Genomic DNA, 24,464 nt, shown 5'->3' with positions numbered 1-24,464 from the left:
GTGAGAAATGATTCCGGCTAGCAAATGATAGATGGAAATAGCCCATTTTATTTTCCTTTAATTCTACATCAATGTAATGCTCTTTAAAAGCAAATTCAACAAAACAAAACAGATAATAAACAAACAGCTATGTCCTGTTCCAGGAAACGGCTATAAAGTCTTCTTGGACAGAGACATGAGAAGGTTGAAAGTGCTTGTTAAACAGAAGGGAAAAGGTGGAAAAGAAAAGCACATAAGTGATCCCTTTGTTACAGACCTGTGTTAAAACTGCTTGGCACCAGTCTCCCTCCGACAGAGAAACACACACACACACACACACACCTCGTACACGCTCCCAAACACACTTGCATTTACACCTGATTACCGTGCCATTGCAGCAATGCGTCGTACAGGACACTACTTGATGGGCAGTGAACAGTAATAAGCAAAAGACCAAGATCACTAAAAACCCCAACTGGTCAAAGAGAAGTGAGGGATCCTCCAGACAGACAATGCGTAAAATCCAACCCCTACCACATATTGCCATCACATCCAGCCATGCCCCACAACAGCACCGAAACAGGCTCATTACTCATGAGTCCCTCTGTGGGTAACATAATACTGACTAGAACAGCAGACTTTCATTTTCAGCTTTATTGTTCGATGTATTTCTGTGGCAGTGTATACTCTGATAAATGCTGCGCAAAAACATTGTCACTTAAATATTTTTACCATTCACATTCATGGATTGTTGGACAGACAAGTTTGGTGCCCATCATGCATGTGATGGTGAAACGGCCCTATACCCACTAGCCTCGTCCTCGTCACGGCAGAAGGGACACAGCTGGAAGCCAGAAGTAAATTAGTGGCCAAACATTACTCTGGACCTTATTCAGACCTCAATGTCAAACCTCAGTTTGGGAAATGATGACCAGAAAGACCTGCATGGCTTCGAGATCTGAAGCTATGGACTACTCAGCCCAGCCATTGAAACATATACGCTAAAAGCGATTCAAAGGGGCATTGAAAGAAATCAACAGTCCCAAGTTTTGTCCCTCAAATAGTTCACAAAATGTCTGTCCAAACTATACAGTGGCCCTTTTGCACATAGGCTGGCTGATCCGATAGAGATGAGTGAATTATAACCAAACTAGATGTCCTGCTAGTACAACAAGTGTCAGTATTAATGATTGGCAGTCTTGAGCAGGATAATGTTCCAAATGATAGCTTGTAAAACACTAAATCAATAAGAAAAGGTTATTCTTGACTATGAACATCTGAAAAGCAAATCTGAACAACTGCGAGCGCAGGGAGACGATCTCTGTGTCCATGTACAAGTGGACTTTCTGTCTGGATCTGTGTATGGAAGAGGTAGTGTGTATATGAGTGAGGGTATAGTAAGGGTTGCTTGTTTTGGACCACCAGTGTGTCAGAGTATAGGCCATGTCTTATTGATTTGGGTCATTTTCTCATGGCCCTTCAGATCCACTACTGATAAACACTGATTATCCTGTGGCAATCGAATTGTCTAAATTTGAGACAAAAATTCAAGGAAAAAAAAAAAGTCAATAAATAATGAAAAAAGGGAGTGACAGCATTAAAAAGGTAAAACCACGGCAGCATCAAAAAAGGAACACCATGTCCTCTTTGGAAAAAAATCCATCTTTTTTTCTGCAAACAACAAGAAAAATTACAAATGAAAAAAAACAACACTTTTGCTGACTAATTTAGTGAACCACTACTCAAGGATTCTATACAGTTTCTTTAATGGTATATACTTATGTGAATATATTATTTCATTTATTATTTATTCATTTATTTTACAAAAATGTATCTGCGAGGAGGTCATTGAATGGCCCTTGGGCAGGGAAAGGTGTCTCTGAGGAGATAAAATCAGCTACTCATCTCATTTCAGCTGGTGAAGACTGCGCTAACCAGCCAGGAGAAGTGCACCCTCTAGTGTCACTGGAAGTTCCACACAGACGCTCTACTATACATTTCATCACCTTGTACTATCCAGCACTTCCTTGGTTTATATAGGACATGATGCAAGGGTGGCTATGAGGATGTTCAAAGGGAAACATTGTGATGCATTTATGGCTCTAATGAAAGCCCTAAAATAAAAATTCATATTCAACAAATAGCAAAAGAGTAACTAAGCAGTCAGTGTTGGGTAATTAGTTCACCCCTCCTGCTAACGTGTACATATTGTTAAATGAGTTCCTGTCATTACAGGAGGAAACTGATGCAGAAACATGACAGATGCACATCCCTTAGTGACAACCATTACATCACTTCCTATTAAAGCATGATTGTGATGGATGGAACATGATGTCATGTCCACTTCAGCACCACCATGGTCCCAGTGCCTGCTGGGTAAATTAGGAGGGGGAGGGGGGGGGGTCATCCTAATTTTAAGTGAAGGGCATGAAGGCAAAGTTAACAAGTTCATTTCCACAGCATCTCCCTGGCAGACAAAACCCATATGCGTATTGTGTATTTGATATCAAGTGACAACGCCACCGTGCTGTCACTCAGATCAGATGCTCTTTCCAGTCAGAGACTCCGTGTGTAAGAGAGAGCCAGTGCTGAATGGCTGTCTGTCATAATACCAGCTGTCAACATTATCGACACCAGGAGTAGGTAACCCTGGTCCTGGAGAGCTGCAGGCACTTCATGTTTGATTTAACCGACCCGGAAGACCAGGTGTGTTTAATTTAGTCAACCATTGAACTGATCAATTAGCTCAGTTGGTCAGGCGTGGTGCCTAGTTGGAACAAAATCCTGCCATATTTGCGTCACTCCAGGAACAGGCTTGCTGACCCCTGATCCACACTGTCTGCTATCGGTTTATGGCACCTATTCACGCCAAGAGAGGGCAAAATGAAGCCAGCTAGGTGTGGGGAGTCATACCTTGATGCCATTCAAACTAACACTTGTTAGATCTCAGTGGCTCACAAATCCTCTCCCTGCTTAGGGCAGAGTCCCAACTTCAGACACATAACTCAAGTTAGAATTCTCTGTTCCCCAGATGTCTTTGAAAGGTCTTGCCATCATAGTCCAGCCCTATTCTGGACACTGGAAGAGGTTCCTGAAGCACTGGAGATTTTACTAGAGGATGGATGACGGTACTAATCGCCAGAGAGAAATGTGAGTGGGGGTAAAAAAGACATTTTTTAAATGTTTCAGATGAACACAAGCCCTCAAAAAGACTTTGCAGCATCATTCAGAGAAGACCCTCTTGTGCCCCCCCCCCCCCGGTCAGCGGGACCAGGCAGGCCATCCTCACTCCATCGCAGTCCCTCCAACACTACCAGCAGTCCTGTGTGTTGTCAAACACACCCCTCTCCCTCCATATGCCTGCCCATTTACTCATTCCTGTGCAAAACCACCATTCAAAGTGCTTAGCATCTCGCAAAAAATACCTAATTCACCTCCTCCACTACATCCGGCATTGCAGGCCTATATACATGAAAATCCATATTTTGCAGCACGCACACACACACACACACACACACGGGACATTCTGCAGCTCCTTGGGCTTCTCAGCAGTGTGCCTGGCTGTGTCAGTGGCTGTCTGGCAGGCCCAGCCCCTCCCAGGGCCTTAGTTGGAGCTGGCTGTGATTGGTTCCTCCAGCTCCATGGGGTTGGGAGTTGTATTGATCTGGAGGCTGCCATAGCAGGTCTTACACACACGGGTGGGCTCAAACAGCTGCTGGCTTGGCACAGGGATCTTCTGGTCGCAGCAGCTGGCACAGAATACATTCCCACAGTTCCTACAGGGTGGAGACAGAGGCAGCACAGGTTCAGTCTCGCTCAGAGGGGCTGTTTAGTCAGTGAGTGGGTATGAGACAAAAACCCAAGCATCATTTAAGAGTAAGACCCTTTGATAAAAGGTGCCTGATCTTTATAACCATCATAACTATTAACAGTGAGACCCTGATAAGAAACAGTATCCTCATCGATACCAGTACAGAACAATGGCAGTCTAACATCAGGGATCAATATTGTTGGGCAGGTCAGCAAATCACACAGTTCAACTTAATAATAATACATTTACTTATTTGTATTTTATTTAATTCTCTTCCAAGTAACTAGTTATAAGGTAACTAATGCAAAGCTTATACCATGCATATATTTCGCAAGTAAGAACATGCTTGTCTCTCACACACCACAATGGCAGCATTCACCTGACTGGCTGCATTTCATAGGGGAAATTCTACTTTTCAAGTGGTCCCGAGAGTATGTGTGTGTGTATATCCAGCCTGGTCACATACATGTCTTAAAGCACTCAGTGGACTCCTGTAGCATGCGGAGGGGAGAGATGCAGGGGGCAGCACTGTGGCACGAAGTGAACAGGCCTAGGTACAGAATAATGAGGTGCTATGTGGGGGGGGGGGTACCATGCTCCTGCTGTTCTGTACCTTCTCAGACTAGCAGCTCAACACTTAGGTCACCGATTAGACATTTCCTTTCCAGGTGGAAGTATTGATGAAAGGACTAAAATCCTCAACCTTCCACTACAGCACACTCTCACTAAATGCACCCCTTGCACTGCCATGAAAAACAGGTGTTGTTAAATCATCTTTTCAGACATCTGCCAGCCACTCTCAGCTTCATGCTCATACGTCCAACAGGACCAGAAAGGAGCGGACCATCAGGGTCATGTGAGAGCCATCTCTGAGCTTCTTGAGGAGAATACTGCCAACACAAAGAGACTGAGTGGGGTAAAGCCATTCAGTATGGGGTGGGGGTGGGTTAGGATGAAGTCAACCAAAAAGGTGGAGCGATGCAGGGTTAGAGGGATGGTAGATGAGTGGGGAGAGAGGGGACAGCTGAGCCGTATCTCACCAGGCCTCTTGGACAGGCTCCCTGTCACTGTGGAGGAGAGGGGGGGGGGGGGGGGGTAGAGAATGGAACAATTGCAAACATCAGAGATTGGCTAAGACTAGACTCAAGCCCTCTCATCTAGTCCAAACTGCAAGGACAGACAACAGGCTACATTTCTCCCTAACACACTCACAGATACTGTAAAACCCCTACTTTCCCTGTTCCATATCTAACAAACTCTACACTTTGGTACTGATTCAAAAAACTTCCCACAATTTTCCTTCACCATGGTCTTGACTAGACGACACCAGTAGCACAGCGAATGAAAAGGTCTGTCTTGAATGGCCTTGATTTGAATGATCACATTCAAATAATCACTAAATTACACCATATAAGTCTGCAATCATCCCTACACAGTGTTACAAATAACACACACACACTAAGATACTGTCACCTTTACAGCTGGGTTCAAAGCCAAAATACCTTGTCACAGTTCGCCTAACAGGGAAAAAACTTAACTTAGCTGCACCGTATTCAGGCTACAATGTGGCATTGTGAGGATTGTGTTGGACCGTGAACAGAAATGTTGCGGGTAAACTAGTTTGCCGTCTATGGATTAGCAAATTATGATTTTAAACAAGTAGGTCAAAAGCACTGATAAAGCATATTGATATGCGGCTTTTGGAGAAGCGTGGAAATGCATCTGGAGCGGCATCAAAATAGCAGTGGCAACATGTTGAAGCTGCCCCCACATAACAGGAAGTAAAGGATAGCAATGAGGAAATGAGAAAACCAAAAGACCAAAATGCATTCATCTGACCTATGAAGAACAAAACCGAAATGTTTGTCTTCTATAACAGAACGGTAATGATAGAATGACAACTTTCATTGTCATTTATCAGTGACGCCTACGGGCATAATAAGGTAAATCACATTTGCAAACCAAAAAAGACCCAGATGGAACAAAAGCATGAAACTCAACTCAAAACAAACTGAAATCAACAAGCTGAACTGAAGCAGTGTCTCCTTAGCTAAGTCTCATTAGCTCAGAAGTGATAGCAGTGCGTCTGAGGGCATCCAGGGCCTAGTTAAAACCATAGCAAGGATAAGAGCCTGTGGTTGGTTACCTGCAGTGATGCTTCCTGGTGGCGAGCCAGAACCTACTCTCACACCCGTAGCACTGAGCTGCCAAGTGGTCCGGGTACCAGCGGGTCACCTGCAACAGGCAGCCAAATGGCAGTTCTCAGCTAGGATCTCTACAGCCACTATACTCCATCACTCAGCTTTCACTCCTTATACACGTCCCCTAGTGGATCATCCAATTCAGCCAGGCAGCTTACCTCCGTGTCGTTCTTGTCCACCTGCTCCCAGCTAGCCTCGGAGAAGAGCTCCGTGCTGCAGCGCGACAGGCAGTTAGCGTCCAGGTTACACTCCGAGTCTGTCATTGAGGTCTGAGTGAGAGGGAATGAGACAAGAGAAACTCAGCATCTTTGTAATTTCACATCTTACTAAAAGAGTCATAATTAGGTGGTTCTCCTCTCAAATGTCTAGATCCTCAAAAGTTTCCTCTACTTTTCACAAATACAAAACAAAACAAAACGAATCCTCAGCGTTGTCAGTCTGATCAAGTAGTTTGGGAAAATTCTGACTCAAATCAACTCTGTTACGGCAATTAACTGCAAAGTCATCTCTGTGCAGGGCGAGCCTGGGTCTTACCACTTCGTCTCCGATGTCTCCGTTGATCCTGAGGGACGCTGCGTGGTGATGGCTCTCCAGACGGCTCCACAGCTCCTGCACCTGCTTCTTCAGCATATCCACCTCCATCTGGTGGCCTGCCTCGATCTGCCTCAGCCGCTGCTGGATGGTGTCCATGTGGAGCGTCAGCCCGTCGTCGTCCAGGTGACTGCGGGCCGGCTGTTCGGGGCTGGGCGTGGCGGCGCGGCGCCCCAGTAGGGTGTGGAGGCAGCGGTGCTGGGAGCAGCTGCCCCGGCGATGGAGGGTCAGGGAGCTGCAGGAGGCCAAGGAGACCTGGCGGCTCAGTTGGGCCCGCTCCCCATTGACCTTGGCCCAGTGAGGGCCACCGCAGGGCTCCCCCTCTGAGCTCTCGCCATTACATAGACCCTCCCTGCTGGGCTCAGCACTCAAAGACTGGAAGGCACTGACAGAGGGCCGCTTGTGTCCTCCATTTAAAGTCCTGGATGCCCCCTGCTCTGGCTCTGCCTCCCCGTTCACTCTCCTGAGACAGGAAAGTTGGCTCCTGCCTTCAGTGCGGGGCTGGGGGCCTGGGCAGATGGGTGCCTGCACTGGGGCCTCTGGCCTGCTGCAGGCCTCTTCAGTCAGAGTCTCTGTGGAACTCTCCATGAGGGAAGACCTCGTGTCTGCCTGCACCAGGGCCTCTGAGTGATGTCTGCTGGACTCAGGCTCTAGTGGGAGGAGATACACAGCTGTCTCTGGCTCCTCTGGTGTCCTCTCTCCAAAGCCATTGGTCAAAGTTCTAGCGGCAGCGGGGGCTGGCTGGGCTGTACTGGGGGTAGGGTTGTGTTCTGGCCCCTCCTGGGCAGTACAGTTCTCCAGAACCTGCACCACCAGCTCCTCTGACTCCCGCCTCTCTAGGGCCTCCTGCTCCTCTAGAACATCCGTGGACACATTAGTGGGCAGGGGGGGACTGGCTGGAGAGACACCAGACTCCTCCTCAGGCTCATCTGTGCCATTCCCTGGGTGATGACCATTTGTTATAGTAGTCTCAGCCCCATTGGCGTTAGCTTGTTTATCAGTCTCAGCATCACTTGCCTTGACCTCTTTCTCCGTCTCTGTTCCATTAGCATCGATCGGAGATCGAGCAACGGCAGCAGAAGCATTAGCCTCTCGCTGAGCCTCAGCACCAGCCTCCTCCTTCGTCGCCTCCTGGAGAATGTTCTCCATCTGTCCCTCTGCCACAGCTAGCTCAATGGACAGCTCTATCGCTTCTCCTGCTGCTAATGACCCCTTGGAGGCTCCGTCTCTCAGCTCAGTCTGCTGGCCTTCAGGGCTGTCCTCCAGCTCAGAGTCGGCCATGCCTGCCTGAGGCCCTGCTGCTACAGGCTGGCCGTTAGCCCGCCCATCCTGCTCCTGAGCTCCCCCTACCTCGGGCCCCACAGCAATGTTGAGCTCCAGAGAGCGCCGGTGGTCCTGCCACTTCTCATTCAGGCTTGGGTCACTGGAGCGCCGGTTTGGGGCCAGCGAGCTCCCCAGCTCACAGGCGCTGGGCAAGTTATCGAAGGAACGGGTCTTCGGACGTCTTTCGAAGGAGGAAAGAGGAATTGAGTTGATTAGCATGTGGAAAAAAACAGCCTTTCATCCCTAAACAATGGCTCAGTGTCTTTGAGGCCTCACGATTGAAGCTGAGGTTGGGTATATAATCAACTAATCACTACAGTGTGTTCAGGATTAAGACAAGTATGTCCACAAATGGGAAAATATGGAGCGAAGCATAGCTCAAATGATTGAGAAGATGATTTAAGATTAGCATTGTAATTAAGCGATATCCCCATGAGCCATTAATCAAGGGAAAACTAGACAGTTAAGCTTGCACAGAAAATAAAATATGGAAGGTATCCAGCATTGTTTTTGAACCACGTCCTCACCACAGTTATCGTCGATAACAATGGTCACAATAACAAAACACTTTGTGGTATGTTGTAAACAGCCATAACCCTTAGCCTACAATTTCTGCGGCCCTGCCGATATCGCCCTTCCGCATCTGCTGTGAAAGGTGGCAGAGCTAGAGCAGTGTTTGTCAGACCACGAGACGTCCCGAAAATCGGTCTTCTCACGAGAACGTCTGTAGCATCCGAAAGGTTTGGCCTACAAACTAATATGACTATTATTATTTTTATTCAACGCTTTTCTATTGGCTAATAGCAGTAACGCAAAATTCAATGTTTCATCAAATCAAAGGGGTCTAAAAATTCTAAATCAAATAGCTAAATGACCCTTGGTATGACCTTCTTAAAACAATACCACCCCCCAGCTTAGAATCTAGAGGATTAACTGACACTGACAAAATCAAGAGAGATAAAAATAAGCAGAGGATAAAACTCAGTGCATCTCCCAGACCAATCATTGTGTGAGTCAAAAGCAGTTAGGCCAGCTGAGCAGGTTATGCTGTGGGGCCCTCAACCTGGGTCTACCTTACATCAGGGAGGAAATGGCCGAGTGGCAGGCTCACCTGCCCAGGGGCGTGTCTTCTGTGTTTGCACCTGGCACAGGATACGGTGCACACGACTCATCAGAGGGGGTGGTGGGGGAGGAGCTGGGCAGGTAGACTGCCGTCCACAGCAACAGGTTACGCACGTGACACACAGGGTGGAGCACCTACACCAACAGCCACAAATGTAGATATAGAAGGGGCTTGGAAATAAATATATGTGACAGAAAAAAAATATTCACACTTGAGCAAGCAATGCAAAAAAAGTACAACGTCAACAAAGTGGCCACAAAAACACAGTTTAAATAGATAAAATGACTGCTTAGGTCTAGGACCGTGAACATTTTAAGTAGACAAATATAATAACTTATAGCACTCCAGGGTGTTCCCTAAAAGTCCCCCCATTGTATCTGAGGCATGGAGTGTAGGAATGTTCCAATATAAAAGGGGTGAGCAAACAGAGATCAGACATACAGTCTCGGAGTGGGAGGAGTAGAGCATGTTCCTCAAGACGCGGTTGGCTGGTCGCAGCAGAGACCACACGGAGCAAGTCCTCTCCCGAACGCGCCGGTCCTCCCTCTCCTTCCCACTGTTGCACAGGAAGGTGCCAAACAGACAGGAGTAGGAGTGCTGCACCATTTTCACCTGCACAGACACACAAAAACATGTAGGAGCATGCTCAAATCCCAGGTATGATCATGATAGTGAAAGTAAAAATTCTATGTATCTCTGAGCCTAAAATATTACAGCAGTCTCCATGGTAATTACAGATCCCAGTCTCACAGCCGGATATAAACAGTAACTCCCTCCAATAAATGACTGTAATTCACACTAATCCAAATATAAACGTTTGAGTTGCATCCAACTCTCAGATTCTAAATGACTAAGTGAGTTTGATTCCATTCTATTCAGGTCTATGGTGGTCCTCCTCACCAGGAAAGCCTCATTGAACTCAAAGGAGCATGGGAACTGCCTCTGCAGCTGGTGCACACAGTCCAGCCACTGCAGGAACACCGGGCAGCGCTCGTTCAGATCCTCCGAATTCTCCCCGTGGCCACAGCGGTCAGCAAACTTATGACCAAAGTCCAGCCACTCAGTCTCCACCAGCACCTGGAAACCCTGTAGAGAGAATATATCAACCGTTAGAGGTGCATTTTAATTAAAATAGGACAATACAGGCAAATATGAAATTCCGGACAGCCATGTAAATGTACCTCTGTTTATGTCTAATTCAGTGGTTCGCAAACTATGTGGGGTCGCCTGATATGAAAATAGGGTCGCAGGAGAATTTCCAAAAGAAAAATGTTATATACAAAAAGACTATAAAACATCATAATAAAGAAAGTCGCACACTCCATGTATAAACTCCCAGCAATTGAATTGGTATTTACCAACGCTTTTGCATCACTGTGCCTTCACTGTGTCAGCACCTCTAAAAATATTATTCTGGGTGTGCGCCAGCTCATGTTTTTTAATATACAAACAAAGATGATGTTATATCTCAAAAACCTTGTAATGTGGTTAACCTTAAAAAAATAAATTAAAAATCTAAAAGAAAATGTAACCAGAAAGTGCCCTTAGATCATAGGAAAAGGCCGCACTTGAATCATTCCCACGGTGAATGGCTAACACATATGGAATCATGATATAACTTTATTGGTTATGGTAAAAGACCAAGTCCATATTATGGCAGGAAAAGCTCGAATAAGCAAAGAGAAATAACAGTCCATCATTACTTTAAGACATGAAGGTCAGTCAATCAAAAAAAAATAAGAATTTTTAAAGTTTCAAATGCAGTCACAAAAACCATCAAGCACTATGATGAAACTGGCCAAGGAAGACAGAGTTACCTCTCAGAAATTGCAGCCCAAATAAATGCTTCAGAATTCAAGTAACATACACATCTCAACATCAACTGTTCAGAGGAGACTGCGTGAATCTGGCCTTCATGGTCAAATTGCTGCAAAGAAACCACTACTAAAGGACACCAATACGAAGAGACTTGCTTGGACCAAGAAACACAAGCAATGGACATTAAACCGGGGGAAATCTGTCCTTTGGTCTGAGGAGTCCAAATTTGAGATTTTTGGTTCTAACCACCGTGTCTTTCTGAGACGCAGAGTAGGTGAACGGATGATCTACGCATGTGTGGTTCCCACCGTGAAGCATGGAGGAAGAGGTGTGATGGTGTGGGGCTGCTATGCTGGTGACACTGTCCGTGGTTTATTTAGAATTCAAGGCACACTTAACCAGCATGGCTACCACAGCATTCTGCAACGATACGCCATCCCAACTGATTTGCGCTTAGTGGGACTATCATTTATTTTTCAACAGGACAATGACCCAAAACACACCTCCAGGCTGTGTAAGGGCTATTTGACCAAGAAGGAGAGTGATGGAGTGCTGCATCAGATGACCTGGCCTCCACAATCATCCGACCTCAACCCAATTGAGATGGTTTGGGATGAGTTGGACCGCAAAGTGAAGGAAAAGCAGCCACCAAGTGCTCAGCATATGTGGGAAATCCTTCAAGACTGTTGGAAAAGCATTCCAGGTGAAGCTGGTTGAGAGAAAGCCAAGTGTGTGCAAAGCTGTCAAGGCAAAGGGTGGCTACTTTGAAGAAATTAAAATATATTTTGATTTGTGTAACACTTTTTTGGTTACTATATGATTCCATATGCGTTATTTCATAGTTTTGATGTCTTCACTATTATTCTACAATGTAGAAAATAGTAAAAGTAAAGAAAACTCTTGAATGAGTACATGTGTCCAAACTTTTGACTGGTACTGTACATGTCGCAAGATGCTATTCACGAGGACATATTGTTCTGTTTCACAATTCCCAACTATGAAACAGCACAGGGGTTGTTCAGTGTACCGAGCTGGTATATTGACGAAAAACAGTTTCCATGGGATCGAATGGTGGGCTTTGCACAGATGCGGCTCCATCTATGGCGGGACGGAGGGCAGGCCTCTGCCCTCTAGTTATTAATGTCTCCCTCTGCCATATGGACGCATTGTACGATACACCGAGAGCAACTAGCGGCAAAAGAGCTGAGCACAGAACTCAGATATACTGCAATAGGCAACTGATTGTAAACAACATCAAACCATATCTACTGCACTGCCTGTTTGCAAAACTATCAGAGCAGGACAATGTTCTATTTCACACCGAGGCTTGGTGGTGAAAGACTTTTCACATTGAGAGAAGGATTGTTTTCATTCACAATAGATGTAAATAAATAAATAATAATACAAAATAAAAGGACTTTCTTGACTTCGCGTAATGAAAAGACTGTCTCCTTGCCTATGTCACAGACATATTTGGGAAACGGAACGCAAGCATGCATGGCAAATACAAAAACATTCTACAGATGAGTCAGTCGATTCAGAGGAAAGAACTCTTATTGCAGAGTCTTTCAAAAGTCAACCAAAAGCCTTCCTCGGCTGTGCATATTTCTAACAGAAAACAGCACCAATAAGTGTCCCACACGAGTGATGACTGCTCACGTCCAAGGCTTGGAAGAGCACTTTGGGACTTACTTCCCAACCCGTTTGACTGTGATTCTGGCTCCGCTGTCATGCCGGTAAGTGAAATCGAACAGCTGATTGAGCTGGCATGTGACCGAATGCATTCACGGGTCACTACAGATGAGTTTTGGTTCCTGACTAAAAGGGAATACCCTGCAGTCTCCCACTGAGCATTAATGCTGCATTCAAAACAACTGGGAACTCCAACATTTTTTTAAATAAAATAGCTCCGACTGGGAAAAATAGTTTTGAACGGTCATCCAACTCAGAATTCCAACTCGGGCCTCTAGAAAGAGGTCCAACCTGAAGATCACTGACGCCATGATTAGACCTCGTATTTAACAGAGTTCCCAGTTGTCTTGAACGCACCGTAAAACTCATGGTACCCTTCACCAGCTCATATTTGTCAAACTAGATTCAATGCTCTCGTCTGCATTAAAAACAAATATCGAACCAGGTTGGATGTGACAGCAGAGTTGAGGTGCGCACCGTCGACCCCGCCCCCTGAGTTTGAGAAGCGCCGACGCAACATGCATCCAGCACACCCATCTCATCAGTAGTGGTGAGATAAGATGTCAGAACCCTGGTAAAATTATTAATCAACCTAAAATGCTCCTATTCAAATCGAGCAACAGGGCCCAATGATCACCCCAGCCAGCCTACCTCGATGGTGCGGTAGTATGGGTCCAGCAGCAGCTTGGACAGGGCAGCGATCTGGGGCGTGCGGTCCCATCCGTCAGAGCAGTGCACCAAAACGGGCCTGTGGTCGCGGTCCACAGCATTCACCACCAGCAGGGCTGCCTTCAGCAGCAGAGACAGGTGCTGCAGCCACTTGGTGCTCTCCAGAGCAGACAGCCAGCTACAGAGATAATGGCATCATCTCCTGAATACACAGCTTCACTGTAGTGTACACAAACCACTCACATACACTCAGTCCCACCAAACACTAACTTATAAACACCACAGCCCATCTTACATAAAGACAAGCTAAGGACCTTCTCTAAATGTAATGAGTAAAGTGGCTGTTAAACAAAACATAACAGGGTGTTTTCAAGCTGTCCCAAAGGAAAAATATGCATCTTTAATATGTCTGAATTCTGTTATAGTTATGAAAAACTTTGGCCATTGTCTTGTCTGAGTAGTTTCAACAATGTGCTCTTGCTTCAAGGGAGTCATTGTGATTCAATTACAAAACAGCGGGTGGAATCTAAGTTCAGATGGAAAGAGATCGTTTACTTTGGGGCTAGGCCAGCTTCCTAAACCAAAGCCAGATGTGTGGCCTAGGCCAAAACACAGCTGGAGTTACTACAGTTACTCCGCCACCATGACAACAAACTGGAGTGGGGTAGGAAGCTGCTGCTTGTGTAATACATCTTGGATTGTGAGCCCAATCTGAACGGAGCTCCACTGCAGTGCTAGAGGCAGAACTCACTTGGCCGGGTCGGGCATCTGGGTGCAGAGGAAGCGCAGGGACTGGAAACTCTTGCGGATGGAGTGGATGTTTGCCATGCCCATGAACACCACCTCACAGTTGGGGTAGTACTCTGTATGGAGGAGGACATGGTGAGAGTCAGTTTGTGGCTAAATAACACATCATTACTACCAAAACAACTACTTTAGTGCAGAAAATAGTGCAGATAGGGAGTTAGGACAGTTGTTCTGTTGGCATTAAGTTGACAATAACCTGCTTCCATGCAAACCCATCGACCTCAGTCTACTGGAGCCACTGGCCCAGAGATGAGCAATCTTACCTGGGCATTCACAGCCCCCTCCCTTGGCTCTGTTGGCCACAGCGGCTGCATAGGACCTGGCATCCAGGATCAGCAGCTTTTGTGGCTGGATGGCCAGCGTCTCCACCTCCGAGCTGTTCGTCAGGGACGATTCTGACACACAAAGAGAGACAACAAATTAAATCTCTGCATAGCTTATGACAGTTAGTATTATCAAATATTTTTTAATGTGATACAAATCTGATTGAACATAAATCAAACACTCCACATGACAGTGAACCTGCGTTGAGGTACGTGGTCTGCTCTCTCCGAGTCAAAGGCCCCTCACTTCACCAGACAAGCCACATGTTTTACTTGCTATATTGTATTTACTTTGCCACCATGGCCTTTTTTTCCCCTTTACCTCCCTTATCTGCTCACATTGTATATAGACATTTTTCTACTGTATTATTGACTGTATGTTTGTTTTACTCCATGTGTAACTGTATTGTTATGTGTCGAACTGCTTTGCTTTATCTTGGCCAGGTCGCAATTGTAAATGAGAACTTGTTCTCAACTTGCCTTCCTGGTTAAATAAATAAATAAAAACATTGCTTAACCAAATGTCCACAGCAAAGCCACACAAACAGCCTGGAAGGTGCTGCTTCAGCACTGTGTGAGGTACGTGTGCATGTTAAGGACTGACCGAAGTCTGTGTCGACGAGGTCATTGGTGCCGTTGATTTCATTGGTTCCGTTGGTTCCGTTGGTGTAGGATCCGATGGCCAGGTGTTTACGGGAGCTGCCATCGACAGCACAGGCCTTGGCGATGGACTGGACCAGGTGCTCGTCGTCTGCATTCCTCCAGCCCCACCAGCTGACTTCCGGCTGGCCGCAGCGGGCGATCACAGCCCCCGTGCTCTGGTGCCTGGAGGACAGGAGAGGCATGGGACAGTCAGGAGACAAATAACTGAGAAGAAAAAAAATGCGCTGTGTGAAAAAAGAACATGGAGCAACGCTGATCCATTTGGCCTCCAGAGTCAATAACACTGTCTCCTGTGAGAGGATTGGATCCCCCCCCCAAAAAAGGACTTCTGCAAAGATGGAATCCCCCCCTTTACTCAACAATCCTCAAGGTGAAAGGAGTTGTCCTTGCTTTACATTGTATTCACAGAGAACATAACCGCGTTCTTCCTCTCTCACTCACTACAAAGACCGACAGACCCACCTGAACACCACAGCAGGGAACCTCTTCCAGGAGCGGAAGGCTGCCACGTTCTCCAACTCCTTGTCTGTGATCCAGGCTGGCACCAGGAGCTGCTGCGGATAGCTAGAGCACAGTCTGTCAACGCCAGAGGAGAGGGGGACAGGGGTTAGAGCAGGAGCACAGGCTGTGTGATGCCTCTAATAAGCCCCTATCACCAGACACCTAATCCCGGGCTAGACCCTTATCTACACGAGGCTGATTATCAGTGGAGGACAACAGCACAACCAGCCTCTGTATCACACACAGAGCAGTGTGTGCAGCAGGGGGACAGCAGACGGCTATCACGGCACTACTCTGGGAGGCCTGGTAATCAGATCAGCCCTGTAGGATGCAGGCTGTTAGCGGGGGCGGTTGGCTGCGCATACCTGAACTTGCTGTTGATGTCGGATATCCTCCAGGCGTTTTGAGTGTCAAAGCCCATCCTCTCCACCTCGTTCTTGAACCAGGAGGTCACATGCTCTCCTAACGGGCACACAGGGACACAGAGGAGACGTGAGGACTTGTGTCTGTCACCACTTGAGTAGAGGTCCGAGGACACCGGTGTCACCGCCAGCGTACCTGGCCTGCACAGCTCCCCCTGCTGCTCCTTCTCCCCGGCGTACACCCCCACACACCAGGCATGGAAGGCGAAGGAGAAGAGGTCCTCCAGGAGAGACGGAGGGCGGACCGCAGCGCTCAGCCGCTTCAGCCACACCTGACACTGCTCCAATGTAGAGAACTGACACCTGGGAGACAAGCAACACAATCATAGACCTAAACCAAGATCGTTTATTTGAGAGAGGAAAAATAAAATAGCGTTTGCAACACGCATGCATTGTTTCAGTGGTCTTACCTGACGACCTTACAGTCCTTGCAGGTGACATGGAGCTGGAACATGTCACGACACTCCACAGTCTCGATGAGCTGCAGAGGGACCTGGTGAGAGAATAAGCACACGGACACAGGAACAGCACAGTGACAATCTCCAAACCAGCAGGCTGAATTTTTTCTCCCTGCTCACACAAATAAGCTAGCTTCAGGGTCTAGGCCTAGATGTGCTCAACATTGGAACAAGGGGCCATCCTAAAATAAGTTAGCAGAACTCACAATCACATGCTTGTGCAGCACCACCACCACCCACGAAATGTCTAAATTCAAAGCCAGTTAGTAGGGTAGTTAGTGTTTTGTGTCAACTGTGATAATGCCAATCATGCCAGGAGCGCTATAGGCTACACCGCTGTCACCATGAAATCCATCTGAGCACATGCAGCACCTTCACACCTACAGCTGCAAACAAAAGCCAGTGGCATTAGTTGTCAAACTGTATTTTCCAGGCAAAGGTTATGTCATTTTCACATCTCCTCGAGTACCGGCTTCCGATTTGATGTTCTTCCATCGTGTACTGATTCCCTATGTAAAACTGCTAGATCCTAGTGCAGTAAACTTCCCCACACTGTCTATTAAACACCCTCATCTGATCTGGGCCGGCAAAACGACATTACTTTCATTCATGTTTTGAACAAGATGTTAATGAGCAGATTTTGAATATGGAGATTCTATAAAGAAAAATGTATACGCTGACTAAAGGTTTCACCCAGTTTATTTCCTGTAGTGGCTCAGAGTGGGAGCGCAGCTAATGCTGTGTCACAACTCCAACACAGTCCAATGGCATGCACCGGGTTAACACACACACACACACGTCGCCATGATGTCATCCAGCCCAGTCTGGGCACCACACTGTGCATGCAGGGGCTGCTGGGTAGGCACTTACTGACACCTCACAACTCTCACTCTGTAGTTGAAAACAGGAGAAGAGAGAAAGTGGATTAAAGCTGTGTCTCTTGACTGTCCACAGATTCCCTAGTCTCACATCCTGCAGCTCCGTTTTAATTCCTGCTCCGTAATCTACAGCTCCAATCTGGGCCACACAATGAAATCAACGGCCTGCCTCGCTGAGTTCTCTCGCTCCATTCTTTGCGCCTCCCGCCCCCACTGGCAGATTTGTGAGCGATGAACCACAGCCATGTGACGCCAGCGCTTTACCATCCTATCCAAATGTGTGTGAAGAGAACACGCAGTCTGTTGCATGGCACACAGTGACAGTTAGCTACAATATAAACACATGATTGACTGACCGCAACAATGGCATAAAACCAAATAGGTCGGCTACCTGGTAAGAACTGGAACATTCTAGTGCAGATCAGTACACAGTTAGTGTGGATGTGACTGGAACACAAATAGATTGTGGGTGACATAGGCCTACATGTTTTGCATACCATACACTGTATCATGCTGATCCAAAAGGAGCAGAACCGGCACAAGAAGGCTGCTTATTACTATAGTACTATTATTACAGTACTGTGGTACTATTGCACTATTACCATGGTACTATTACTACAGTACTATTACTGTACCATGTCAGGATGGTGAGAGGAAGTAAAGCAGTGTCATTTGTTAGTAAATGGAGGGAATTGTCCATAAAACCAGTGTAATGATGATATGTCAATTTCAAAATCATCACACATTGGTAACAAATAGAATCTCTATATAGCCAACATGGCAAAAGGGGGAGAGGGCGAATGTGTTGTGCATCACTGACGGGATTGTCACAACCATGGCAACGGCAAGTGGAAAGAGAAAAGCAAAGGACCGAGTGCAAAAGCAGACCTGCTGAGAACAGTCACGCGGCACCGCTGCCAATGACTATCTATCACCAGGTCCATCTGAATGTGCTCTCCAGACAGTCTGCCTGGCCACCACAACAGTAGTGGCATACTGTCACTGCCCCCAACACGCAGTCTCCATTCATAAAAAGTCACGGTACACAGACAGACTGGAGACAATAGGGTGTCACTGTACTGGCCAGCTGTAGAGTTGCTTCAGACACTGAAATTAAACGGCGTGCTTTCCAACTTCCTAGCCTTCACTTAGTTAGTCAGCAGTACTTACATTGACGATGGACTCTTTGAACTTGATGTGGAGGCGGTATCTGGACATGGCGATGATGGCATCCTCCGCTCTACCCACATACTCTGTGAACTCGCCATGCAGCTCGGGAAAGGGCACCTGCCACCATGGGAGGGAAGATATCAAAGGGCACAGAAGTGTATCACTTGAAAAGGAGGTGCCATATAAAAACACACACGTATGTGCAGACATGACCATTACACATAATTGACACACGTATAGTAATGACTTTGCGATAACTGGCATGACTTGTCATTGTGCTAACCAGCCCAGACAACTAGTGTTCTGACCTGCAGGCTCTCCTCCTCCAGGACTGGGGGCTTCCTGGGGAAGATCTGATTGGCCTGGATACACTCCATGCTCTCCTGCCCCTCCTCCTCCTCCTGCCAATCAGAAAATGTGTAGTTGATGAAGTGGAATATCATTACCCGTGTCTTGTAAAATAACTCACTAGTCCATTACTATCCCCATTCACTGGTTACAAGCACCTTCAACTGTGGCCATTCTCCAACCACTCCCAGATTTAACCGGTTTTCATACCTCTAACTGTAACTTCACTGAATATGATTTAATATAACCAATGATGAAGCCAAATGAAGATCGAGTGTTGATGCTAAAACAAACTCTCAATAGGTGTGTTGTCTTGAATCATCCCTGTGCAATCTCTCAATTCTCCACACACACAAGTCCACTGCTAAGAGTGCCTCACCTCTGGCTGACAGCCTGGCATGACTCCAAAGTGGGTCTGTGCAATTCAGTTCTGAGCCAGAAACAGACACCGGCTACAGAGCACACTTCGCCAAGTAGAAAATATCATAAGTAATCTATTTACAACCAAGTGTGTTTAAAACAGTCAAGGTCCAAATTGAATTTGGGTGTCTAGATCCATTCAACTGGTATCCATTTGCAAACTGTCTGCCCCCTTCCATGCTACAGTGAGGAGCTCTTAGATGTTGCATACCTACTGCCCAATAGAAGATCAGCATATCTTAGAAACCCACAGAGGATTTATTTGATGGGAATGTGTGGCATGAACACAGAATCAGTTCAATTATTTTTATTCTGGGAACAAATTGGCAAATAAATGGCATTTTGCCTTCTGACACAGAGGGCTATAGTAGAAGGCTGTGCTCTATGCTTCATCAGCCACACCCTGGAGCCCCTGAGCGGTTAGGTCAGGATCGTCTAGGAGTCCAGTGACAGCATGATGGCACTAGTGCCAGGGACAAAGAGAGATTAGTTTGGTCCGGTCCATAGACATGACAGAAAGGACAGGGGCAGGCTGCTACCTCAGCCCCACCAACTGACCGCTGTCTGGGAGCCAAGCTGACACAGAGTGTCCTGTCTGCACGGCTGGGGTAAGTAACACTTTGCAGGGGCCAGCCAGGGGGCAGGCACAGGAACGCATAACAGACACACTCGGTCAGACATAGGCAGAGACACACATACACACCAGCGATTGACAGTAAAGTCTGAAAGGCACTTGACCTTCAGGCAAATCACTTGTCCCACGCTATAGGGCTACTCTTAATGTCAATGCTTGCACACATACACCCGGTCAAAGACACACATACGGTAACACACACATACCGCCAGACACGCTCTTTTATGACTGACCAGGATGTAATACTGCTCCATATCCCTCAAAGGCTTCCAGTCTAAATAAGAGATTCACTACTGAGGCATCAGAAAGGGTGAAAATTTGACAGTGCGTCTGATGCAACCATCTGGCTACCAGTTAACACAGCTGATTAAAAAGGCTGAAAATCAATTGAGAGTTCCGATTATGCAGACACATACAGACAGCAGCTATTCTGTACTGGTAGACAGAAAACGCCCATGATCAGGATGCACTTTACCATGGCCCCTGTGAAGGAGTGTGGGTCACTGGACAAGGAACACATGCCTTCCTCACTTGACCCCAAATCTCAGTCTGTAAACAGTGGAAGACAGGGAAAGAAAGGTGCTGTTAATGCTTTACTACTTCATCTTACATAACAGAACACAGTCTTTTCATTTAACATGCATCTTATTCCAGTGACCACATGGATGAGAGTAATACCCTGAGGTAGCTGGATTTGGAGGGTAGGGCACACAAACAGACATTCTGTGTCACGTGTGGAACATTTCACACAGACCAGAATGTGACGGGCACCGGTTTTACAACTTACCAAAGAGAACTAGCAACAGATGAGGTGCTATCCTGATGATCCCGTTGTGAAAATGTGACTTAGAGTGAAGACATTGAATTCTGTAGGAAAAGAGAGAATATCAAATGAGTTATAAGGAATGGATAAAACGGTTAACTTGCTATAACTCTTCTAAACATTGAATGTTCCAGTGAAAAGTAAGCTGTTTGCAATCTACAATAGACCCTTTCATTCCCTGGTAAACATAGCTGTGCTGGTGGTTATAGTAGACTGCAAGTAGGTGAGAGACACCACAAACATTTGTGGAATGGAAAGACAATTTACGTAGTAGACTTTAGCCACAGTTTACTATGCTCATCAATCAACACGACCATCAATGTTACAGTGACACTATTTAAAATTAAAATGCACAAACTGTGCTATATTTCATGCACAGAGCATGACAAAAATAAGACTGCCAAACATCTCATATTTAGGTCTAGTCATAAAGCATTTGGTTAATGTGAATAAAAAAAATACATATATTTTGCTAGAGACCTGTTCATGTCATCTTTAACTTCAAATAGAAAGTGAAAAACTCTCCCAGATGGTGCTGTAGGTCTTGGCTGAAGACCAGGTCAAATACTACAAGGTCCCAACCAACACAGAACCAACCGTAAGAGCATGGTGTCAGAACCAGCTGTGAAACAGAAATCCATCTCTGTACAACAGAGCAATTTCACATTATTTTACATTGCACCTTCATTGTCTCATCTCTGTTCAAGATATGCAACCTGCCTGCAGGCCCACAAAACGCTTGTAAATGTCAGAGCCTGCACACTGAAACTTGATCAAGGGAAGACAGTTGATTGACAGGTTCAGGATCACACACACCCCCTCTGGAGCATGCCATTGAGTTGGCCCTGTCTAGCAGTGACTAGACAAAATTCCCAGTGCACCCAATGCGCCCTTTCTGAAGCGTAGAACCTGAACCTACTTTACCGAACAAAAATATAAAACGCAACATGCAAGATTTTCTAAGATTTTCCTGAGTTACAGTTCATATAAGGAAATCAATCAATTGAAATAAATAAATTAGGTCCTAATCTATGGATTTTCCATGACTGGGTGGGGGCACAGCCTAGGCCCACCCACTGGGGAGCCATGCCCAGACAATCAGAATGAATTTTCCCCACAAAAGGGCTTTATTACAGACAGAAATAGTCCTCAGCTACCCCTAGTAGTTTCGGTAACTAGTCCAACGCCCTAACCACTAGGCTACCCGCCGTCCCTGACAGGGATGGATTATCTTGACAAAGGATAAAACACTCACTAACAGGAATGTAAACACATTTGTACACAACATTTGAGATAAATAAACTTCTTATGCATCTGGAAGATTTCTGTGCTCTTTTATTTCAGCTCATGAAACATGGGACCAACACTTTACATGTTGCGTTTATATTTTGTTCAGTGCAGATTGAGAAGACCTAGGCACAGCCTAAAGGGATGTCATTCTGTCACCTTACTGAGCTCTATGTAGCAGTGCATGCTCCAGAGGCACCCTGCTCCTCCCTTCTGGCACTGACTGATAAAACGTATCTATGTCATACACACTGGCCTGCAGACACACACACACACACACACACACACACACACACATCAGCAGAGCATGTTTACCTCAGCGGGCTCGTGACCCATGGCCTCTGCTCAGTCTGGCTCTGTGCTCAGAGTCACACAGGGCAGGCTAAGCCCCTTGGTCCTGTCATGTGACTTCCATGCATCTAATCTGAACCTGCAGCACTCAACCAAAGGCTTAAATCATCATCTCTCAAAGTGAATACTTCCACTCTCTGTGACATGAAGAGGATTGGAGGTCCAGTGTGGCTCAATTGTTAGAGCATGGCACTTGTAACGCCAAGGTTGTGGGTTCCCACAGGGGACCAGTACTAACAAATATGAAAATGGATGCACTCACTACTGTAAATCACTCTGGATAAGAGCTTCTGCTAAATTACCAAAATCATGAGGAAAGAGAGACAGGATCTGTGTAAGTTTATTGGGGAAAGTGAAGGTTGAGGAGTTGCATGTACATAAATAAGTCTAGCTGTAATGCTGACACATAGTCCTCATTATCAAAATATATCTGACATTCAAAGCCAATCTATCCAGCCGAATAAAATGTATTTATTGCTGAGTTAAGAGCATGTCCTGTGCCTGGCTTTAGCTGCGTGAATCACGAGTGATCTATAACTTTCCCAATACGTATTAGTAATAATTAATCCAATCATAAACTTCCAGATAACGTTAACAGTCAAGACAAACTGCTTTCTTTACAGAGCTTTAGCTAGCAAGGCAATACGAATATATAGGCTATCACCTGGCATAATGTTAGCTAGATAATGCAAACCATGTAGCCAACGGCCTCACCTATAAGGCGAAAGAGCTGTAGAAAAACAGCCATTTCAACAAACATAATTGGATAGTTATCTAGCTAACTAGCCAACTCAAGGTTAACATTAGCTCGCGAGAATAATCATAAACGTACGATTAGCTAACTAGCTGTTTTTTTCAACTCCGAATATCCATTCTCTGTAAGTGTCAGTCACTATCGTCGACGCACATCACAGCCCTATGTAAACATTTACTACGGACCATTTTACCAGACTAGTCTGTAGTACTAGCTAGCCAATTCACGTTAACAAGTAGCCATATTTTTCTCTGGTCAATAATACGTAACGTATCAAACGGTTTACACCAGTTTTCTATCTTAGCTAACGCGTTAGCTAACTAGCGCTAGCTAAACACATTCTATCGAAACAATACGTACGTAACCTAGCTAGCAGCGAACTAACGTTACGCTTTGATAATGATATGTCTCTTTATGATTGTGATGTTTTGCTGTTTGGATACAAAGCAGCTTTGCTTCGTCTTCCCCTACAGTTAGTTACTCATCATAACTACTCAGTCAGCACTGGCAATTGCTAGCTAGTTCTCTGTCTGGAACAGTTTTTGTTGTTGTTATGAGATGGAGGGCGGACCCCAAAACCGAGGCCTCTGTCAAAACACACCGAAACAGGGAGACAACCGGCGTACTCACCAAGTATAAAGCAATGAGAATGGAAATGCCAAATCATTCGATTGAAGATCCGTGCACCGGGTTTGCAATAAACTACACTTTAAGAAATATATATGAGTCATATCCGAGGCCACTTTCAATCCGTCCGGTAGAAGAGCCAAGTCGCCATCGCCGCGATTCTTCAACCACAGACTGTCTGCTTCAACCCAATATTCTGCGCGACGTACACGCAACGTAATCACGTTTATTTGCATATGGGTGGGACACGCAAAATAACCACGCGAGCATGTAAACAAATAAATACATACAAGGGAAATGTACACGTTTTTAAACCTAATTCTATGATCTTTGTTTACATATGTCTAAACTTTACACAGATTGGTAGTATGCCTTATACTACCAGAGAGAATGTGTCATAGTAGAAAACCAGCCATAACCAATTTTCCTTGTCTTATTGCAGCGTTCACGTGCTATCGGAGTTATCGAAAGCTCCCATGTTCCCAGTGGGAAATTTCCCCAGAACGATCCTGCAAATCGGATTTACAAGTTGGAAACTCTGAGAAAATGTTCTTACTCGAGTTGCCGTTTCACCACTGACCTTTTACCTTTTCAACCAAAAATGACAACAAATGAGTTTGACTATTACAACCTTATCAATATAGATACTGTATCTAGTTTGACCATATTGTCAATGTTAAACAAGCTAGTTACTTTATTATTTGCAATGTTAGCTAGTTTATCAGGTGTGTGTGTGTGTGTGTGTGTGTGTGTGTGTGTATATATATATATATGTTTACAAAATGGAGACC

The 24,464-nt window shown here is 45.8% G+C and overlaps 1 protein-coding gene across 5 annotated transcripts; it reads right to left on the bottom strand.

Moving 5' to 3' along the window:
- Positions 1 to 25: 25 nt before the first annotated feature.
- On the bottom strand, positions 26 to 23,876 carry LOC106579950 (phosphatidylinositol-3,5-bisphosphate 3-phosphatase MTMR3). 5 transcript variants are annotated; one of them, XM_014160391.3, is made up of 22 exons: positions 23,677 to 23,876; positions 20,619 to 20,698; positions 20,307 to 20,380; positions 18,738 to 18,830; positions 18,430 to 18,546; positions 17,252 to 17,272; positions 16,334 to 16,416; positions 16,060 to 16,226; positions 15,867 to 15,963; positions 15,463 to 15,576; positions 14,942 to 15,162; positions 14,278 to 14,409; positions 13,959 to 14,070; positions 13,190 to 13,385; positions 9,929 to 10,114; positions 9,470 to 9,640; positions 9,017 to 9,162; positions 6,526 to 8,086; positions 6,150 to 6,260; positions 5,937 to 6,025; positions 4,831 to 4,857; positions 26 to 3,755 (listed from the first exon to the last, which is right to left on the bottom strand). In XM_014160391.3, the coding sequence occupies exons 3-22, from the start codon at positions 20,349 to 20,351 to the stop codon at positions 3,584 to 3,586; spliced, it is 3,861 nt and encodes a 1,286-aa protein (XP_014015866.1). In that variant the 5' UTR covers positions 20,352 to 20,380; positions 20,619 to 20,698; positions 23,677 to 23,876; the 3' UTR covers positions 26 to 3,583. The 5 variants fall into 5 exon arrangements, with proteins under 5 accessions (XP_014015866.1, XP_014015868.1, XP_014015867.1 ...); XM_014160393.3 differs by lacking the exon at positions 4,831 to 4,857; XM_014160392.3 differs by lacking the exon at positions 17,252 to 17,272.
- Between the last annotated feature and the right edge of the window lie 588 nt (positions 23,877 to 24,464).

The sequence above is a fragment of the Salmo salar genome, chromosome 20 (genome assembly GCF_965601325.2).
Source record: "Salmo salar chromosome 20, fSalSal1, whole genome shotgun sequence".
NCBI classification, from domain to species: domain Eukaryota; kingdom Metazoa; phylum Chordata; class Actinopteri; order Salmoniformes; family Salmonidae; genus Salmo; species Salmo salar.
The sequence above is the reverse complement of the archived record's forward strand: the minus strand, read 5'-3'. Positions and strand labels throughout refer to the sequence as shown.